Below are 7,057 nucleotides of genomic sequence, written 5' to 3'. Positions count from 1 at the left end.
TCAGCACATATGCTGGCACAGCCCTCACTCATTGCAAAACATATATTCTAATACAGGGACTAACAGAAGCAAAACAAATGCCAAGAACATCCATCAGGCCACTAGACCAAAGGTTGCCACACACACATATGTGCACACACCACACACACACTACTATATATATTAACTTTAGTGCTATGTGTTTTCTGACATTTTGGAGGCTTGATGTCATCAAGTACAAATCTGCAACCGCAAGTATATGTGAATGAGAATATAAGGAGCATGAGTGTGCATTAATGCTGAGTATTTAAAAAGGTTCAGTGTGTTTGTTTGCATGTCAAAAGATCTGCAGGTTTGTATGACATACTCATATTTCAGGTCGGCTTGTAGAAAGATGCTTCCAGAAGGCACCATCGTCATGTAGCCTTCACCTGAAAATCTGCTTTTAGAGGAAGTGACCTCACCCTACAGGCAATTACAAAAAAAACGTGGGAGGGCCTCGGGAGGGAATATGAGAAGAGCACACTATGAAGGAGAAAGCACAAGGAATAATGGCCTCTGTTTTCTATTTACGTGTCGTAATTTGTTTTATTGTACTGGACATAGGAGGATGTACCTCACTGGAGGATGGTAAACTGGAAGGAGCCGCAGCCCCTGGAGATATCATGGTTGCAGGCATCTTCTCGATCCATGACGCTGTGGTCAAAGAAAATGACACCTTTTCACCCCAACAACAGCAATGTGTCGGGTGAGCTGATTCAGAAAATACAACACATACATTTTTGTAATACTATCTCTGACCAAAAATGTTCTTGTCAGTGTGTGACAGTTCGAATGAAAACATTGATTCATCTCTTGCTATTTAAGAGTAAAAACAAATGTGCTGAGGAGGGCACAGTTGTTTCAAAACTATTGAAAGTGAATTTGATATTGCTATGAAAATATCTTTCATGTAGACACCAGGACACTACTATCGATGAAAGAACAAAGAACTGGATCTTGGTTTAAAGTTGGCCATTTAATCAGGGTTGAAGTAGCAGTAGCAGCAGTCTTTAACCACCACTTTGTAGATTATGTGGTCACTTATATAATAGAAAGTAGTCAATTCAAATGAGCCAGCCTTTACTTTAAGAAACATAACTGAATGAGATGTTCAAAAAATCACCAGGTCCCTATACCAAAGCTCCTTACCTCTGAGTGGATTTTTCCAAGTTCATGGAAATCTGCTGTTGTTGCTACAATCCTGAAAAGTAGAGATCCTCGTTCTCTCTGTGCAGACCCATCAGTTGTCTATCAGTTGTTACTGTATGGAAAGAGTACAATCCCTATTGGATAAAGGTGGTGTTGGTGGAGCCATGTTTCTAGGTCTTGAGAAGGCCTTTGATACAGTCAATCAGAAAACTGTACTTTCACCAATACTTCAATTAAACCTTTCCTCTGAGCTCTGATCTCTCAAACAGATCTTAATCTGTCTAAGGATACACTTGTTATTTAATTGCTCTTTGGTTATCCACCAGTATTCCACAATTATCTGTATTAGTTAGGTTTGGTTAGGATTGCCAACTTTCTCACTACCAAATAAGGGAAACGTGGCATGCCGTGGTGCCATGGTGGTGTGGGTATGGTGTTGTGTAAATACAGTGTTATTTATATTCTCTGTACTCTCTATTCTCTATTCAAAATTATATTTATAGTCTTTGGTCCCAAAACTTTCTCCCTAAGTGCATCTTTTCCACAACATTTGAGCCATGAAACACTGTTGAGCTTAACAAGACAGTCAATGCCCCTGTAACTGATTCTGTGTTTAACTGAATGGTACACATAAGAGGCTTCACTGGTTCATGCTCACCTCCATGGCCAACTGAGAAATGCAGACTGCATAAAGTACTGAAGGCTTTGGTGGAGTTACCGCTGACAGGTTTAACCCAAGTCCGCTTCGTTTCAAGTCAGTGGGCGGTATCAGTTGTAGAAAAGACATCTCCTTAGGGGCCTTGCACAAAGAACAACTATTCTGCCTGCATGCCTCTTCTTTTGTCTTTTTATCTTACGTCTTTCTTTGGAGCATAGTGGGGCCCCACTATCTGAATACTGGCATAGATGCCACCCTCTAGGTTCAATTGTCTTGATGTTCAGGGAGAGGTGGTTCTAGCACGACAACAGAGGGATTGTTCACCTCATCTCTGGTGGTTCTGTTGGGTCGATGGAGGGGCTGCAATGGGTCAAGGGAGGAGGGTAGGGTTGAGCAGACATGGTCCTTGATGAACCTCTCTGTTCCGATCTAGCCCGGGGCAGAAACAACTGAGAGCTGTGCCTGCTATAATTTAAGTAACAAATACAAACTTGTCTTATTGTTTTAACAGGCTGAATAAAGAAAAACTTGCAGATGCTTTGGCTATGATCAATGCAGTGGAGACGATGAATAAGTCTCCTCTCCTGGATGATGTTGGTGTCACTCTGGGGTATAAAATTTACGATTCATGCTCTGATGTCAGCATGGCACTGAAGGCCACAGCAGAATTCACCCAGCAGACTGACTCTGATTGTGGCAGAGAAAGAAATACTTCCACTTTTGACCATCCAGTCTTGGTTGTTGTCGGGGCTTCTCAGTCTGAAATGTCGATTGCCATTGCCAGGCAACTGACACTGAAGATGATTCCTCAAGTAAGTTGTGAGAAAAAACAAAACAAACTGCTGTTGATTTACAATAAGTGGACAGGTAGGAGTCTTGATCAAGGATGCTGACATGATCCTGTGTTTGTCAGTTGTGTTAATTTCCTGTTTTATTTTGTAATCGACTCCTAATCAATCACACTGGAGGACACAATCAGGTAACAAGACAGGAAACACAAGGGCAGGAAGTAAAGCAAGAGAAAACATGGAGACGATTACAAAATAAAACGGGAAATTAACACAACTGACAAACACAGGATCATGACAGAGGCTTAGGCAGGACTGCTTATGGGCACAATGACTGTTACTGGAAACTGAAGCTGCAGAACAGGTTTGACGAAACATTATTATTTCTGAACACAAATCAACACAAAAATCCTGCTGATGCATGGCTTATCAGAAGTGCATGACTTTGACTATAATTACAAAATAAGGGCTAGGGGTCATGGGTAGGGCTGAATCTAACAATGTACATATTGCTATGACATTAGCTGAGCACATTGGTGTACTCATCGAAATATTTACTAACAATTTAAATGTTTTTCTTTAATCCAGATCAGTTATTCATCAACTGCTGTCATTCTGAGTGACAGGAACCGCTTTCCTGCCTTCATGAGAACTGTTCCTAATGACAACTATCAGACAGCTGCCATGGTCCGACTGCTGAGCAACTACGGTTGGAACTGGGTGGGAATTATAATCACAGATGGAGACTATGGACGCTCAGCCCTCCACAGTTTTGTATCTTATGCATCTGAAAGTGGGATCTGTGTGGCTTTTAAATTAATCATTTCTGGATCTATTACCAGACATTCTTTAAGGCAGGCCGTCGAAACCATCCACAACAACTCCAAGGTGCATGTAATAGTGTCATTCAGCAAGCCAACTGATATGAGGGACCTTTTCCGGGATTTGAGGGTCGAGGCTTTGAGATCAGGTCAGAAGTCAATAAGGAGAATGTGGGTGGCCAGTGACAGCTGGTCCTCCTCCAGCCATGTCCAAGGAAACTTAACACTGGAGGATATAGGACAAGTGGTTGGCTTCACCTTCAAAAACGGAGACCTGTCATCATTCACACAGTATATTAACAGGCTTAAGGCTACAGGACTTGACAACATAGGAAATAACTCATTTATGCAGAAGTTCTATTCACAGCTAAATGCCAGCACTGGCATGACAGACACTGCACTAGTATCGGAGGTTGGGAGGATCCTCCTAAAAAACATTCACGCGGACACTGTCTTGAGTATTGAGATGGCTGTGAGTGCCATTGCTCAAGCTGTGGCGTCTATCTGCCGTGAAAGAGACTGCAAAAGACCTGGCACAGTGCAACCCTGGGAGGTACTCATTTAATCAGCTGATACATGCTTATCTCTTAGAATTGAGAGATCATGCAATTGGCATAGAACCACTTTGAACTCAATTCAAAATTGATTGAGTGTTGCATACAATATATCCTGTTAAAATAAGTTTGAAGTGCAATGTGTCCTGTGTGTGTTCCAGGTACTGAAGGCTCTATCGATGCACACATTTCAACACAGAGAGAAGAACTATACATTTGATAGCAACGGCGATATCAATCGGGGTTATGACGTGACACTGTGGAGGTCAGAGGAGGGCATTATTCATGTCCACAACGTTGTTGCTGAGTACCATTCACACAACAACAGCTTCACTTATACCAACCACACTTCCACGGAACAGCTGCTTACCCTGAGGGTAAGTCCTCCTTCCCTCACACACAAATACAATGTGCTGATTGCAACACAACAGGTAGTACACTGCAGTCTAAAAGATATTGAAATGTGTCTATGTGCTTTTATAATACAACAAAAAAGAAAAATAAGAAACTTAATCAATTTGAATATTTACGTTATGGTTAAAAGTTTTTAATACTAATACATCTTCAGCACATCATCTCCAAATGCTCGAGGAACTGTGTCCCTGGAGAGTTCAAGAAAACAGCTGAGGGCCAGCATACCTGCTGCTATGAGTGTGTCAACTGTACTGAGAACTACTACTCAAATGACACAGGCAAGATGCCATGCCACACACTCACACAATGCAGATCAGTTATCATGCCATGCACGCAATACCCAGACGCTGTTCTGCAATAAAGGGATTAAAAATGAATAGAGGAATCTTTCTTGCCGACCGTCCCGTAACATCCTCTCCCTGAATTTCAGCCCCTTCAAACCAGCCCTGACCGTAACCCTCTGCCAAGTTTAGAGGCGATTGGAGGAATGGTGCTCATTGCAACTCCAAACAAACACATGAACGCACATGCTCAAACTCTTAAAACTGGGTGATTTATTTCTTGTTACATGGCCTCTGTAATCCTTGTCTAGAATTGATGGCGAGATTGATAATAAAGTCAAGTTTTAGAATAAAATGCATTAGCCACGTTCCCCATAATGAAGGGATACAGTGTGTCATCCTGTGCCACTGTGCGTTTCTGTTTCTAAGGTTTTGGGGTAGCATTGTATGATGATGAAAAGTAGATTAACAATCTCTGTTTGTAAATGTAATCAGACTCAGATATTGTTAAATAACAATTGTGCTTTCTGTGATACATTTAACATGCTACATTTCTCCTCCATCCCCCAGATATGGACCAATGTCTAAATTGTGACAAGACGACAGAATGGTCTCCTAAAGGAAGTTCATTGTGCATTCCGAAAGAGCTGCAGTTCTTCCCTTGGCAGGATGGATTTGCTGTGGTGTTGCTGACATTTGTTGTCCTGGGGATTCTCTTGGCTCTCCTGGTGTCAGCTGTGTTTCTACATCACAGAAGCACTCCTATAGTGAGGGCTGCTGGAGGGTGGCTCTGCCAGGTCATACTTTTCTCTCTGGTCTGTAGTTTTGTCAGTGCTGTGCTCTTTGTTGGTCAGCCCAGCAGCCTCCAATGTAAAGCTCGACAAGTGCTCTTTGGAATCAGCTTTACTCTGTGTGTCTCCTGCATCTTGGTGAAGTCTCTGAAGATCCTGCTAGCCTTCCAGTTCAACCCTGACCAGCAAGGGTTTCGGCGTAGGCTCTACCAACCCTTTGTTATTGTCAGTGCCTGTCTGGCTTTGCAAGTAGTCTGCTGCATCTGCTGGTTGATCTTCAAAAGCCCGTTCAAACAAATCACTGCATATCCAACGACTTTGCTGGAAGATTGCCACGAGGGCTCATATTTGGCATTTGGGGTGATGCTGGGCTATATCGCTCTCCTGGCTCTCATCTGTTTTATCTGTGCCTTCAAAGGACGTAAACTGCCACAGAAGTACAATGAAGCCAAGTTCATCACTTTCAGCATGCTTCTTTACCTGATCTCCTGGCTGCTGTTTGTCCCTGTGTATGTAACCACTTCAGGGGTGTACTTGCCTGCTGTGGAGATGGTAGCGATTCTCATCTCTAACTATGGCATCCTCTGCTGTCACTTCTTCCCTAAGTGCTATGTGATCCTTTTTAGGAAAGACCAAAACACCAGGAGTGCTTTTAAGGAGAATGTGTATGCGCATTCCCGGAGATATTCAAATACAGCCCCTGTCACTGAGATGCATGCGACAGAGCAGAATGCTATTGGTCAGGTTTACATCATTAGTGCATCATCACTTTTCATGCCATCGGCTCATCCTCCTAACTGTGCTATGGTGACAAAATATGACTCTATTAACTGCACAGGTTTGCACAAGAGGTCGGCCTCACCACATATCTGTCTCAGGAGAAGCATAAGCTTTTAAACTGTTTTAAATGTATTTATTTATTACCTCCACCAAAGATGTAAGCAGTAATATAGCCGGGTGGATTGTATATGTGTAAAAATGATTGAAACATTCTGATTTAGAACAGCTATTGGTTGTGGTAATTTACTACTGATAATCCATAAATGATGGCAGTAGAGAAAAGTTAAACCTTTTGTAAATACTTTTCCGAAGATTAATTGCAAAAAGTAGATTACAAGAGAATGAAAGTTGGTGAGCGGCTGATTACAGATTGTGGGTTTTTTCCATGGTTCCTTTGATCTTGTTTGCAGTGATTGTCAGTATTTTAAATGCTGAAGAAGAAATGCAACACAGGTTTTCGATTATTATTAGTGGTAGAAAGACTACCTCTGAATTTGTTTCTGCCTCAAGAACAATCAATGCTTCACTTGTTGAGTTGTGCAATCTAGTTTCGAGTTGACCGGTATCTTCAAAGTGAACTAGAGCCATTACTACCTTTATTATTATTATTACCTACCATCTACGGGAAGACCTGGCCTCACATCTCCTGGCCTGCACCCCAAATATGTGGTATAACCAGCTGGACCACATTCAGCTGCACAAATGGAAGCATCCTTTCCTAAATAAGAGACTTCAGACATCGTCAGTACCCATCCATACAGGCGATACGCTCACATGAGTGAAACATGAGTCACACCCTG

The 7,057-nt window shown here is 42.2% G+C and overlaps 1 protein-coding gene across 3 annotated transcripts; it reads left to right on the top strand.

Moving 5' to 3' along the window:
• The first annotated feature begins 480 nt into the window (after positions 1–480).
• gprc6a (G protein-coupled receptor, class C, group 6, member A) lies at positions 481–6,835 on the top strand. 3 transcript variants are annotated; one of them, XM_076153866.1, is made up of 7 exons: positions 481–727; positions 2,340–2,640; positions 3,205–3,336; positions 3,475–3,990; positions 4,153–4,368; positions 4,560–4,683; positions 5,257–6,835. In XM_076153866.1, exons 1-7 carry the CDS (start codon positions 507–509, stop codon positions 6,372–6,374), a joined length of 2,628 nt encoding a protein of 875 aa, XP_076009981.1. In that variant the 5' UTR covers positions 481–506; the 3' UTR covers positions 6,375–6,835. The 3 variants fall into 3 exon arrangements, with proteins under 3 accessions (XP_076009981.1, XP_076009980.1, XP_076009982.1); XM_076153865.1 differs by having other exon boundaries at positions 3,205–3,990; XM_076153867.1 differs by lacking the exon at positions 2,340–2,640 and having other exon boundaries at positions 3,205–3,990.
• The last annotated feature ends 222 nt before the right edge of the window (positions 6,836–7,057 follow it).

Source organism: Genypterus blacodes, unplaced genomic scaffold (genome assembly GCF_046128005.1).
Source record: "Genypterus blacodes isolate CSIRO-AG114 ecotype Tasmania unplaced genomic scaffold, CSIRO-AGI_Gbla_v1 ptg000059l_1, whole genome shotgun sequence".
Classification (NCBI taxonomy): domain Eukaryota; kingdom Metazoa; phylum Chordata; class Actinopteri; order Ophidiiformes; family Ophidiidae; genus Genypterus; species Genypterus blacodes.
The sequence above is the reverse complement of the archived record's forward strand: the minus strand, read 5'-3'. Positions and strand labels throughout refer to the sequence as shown.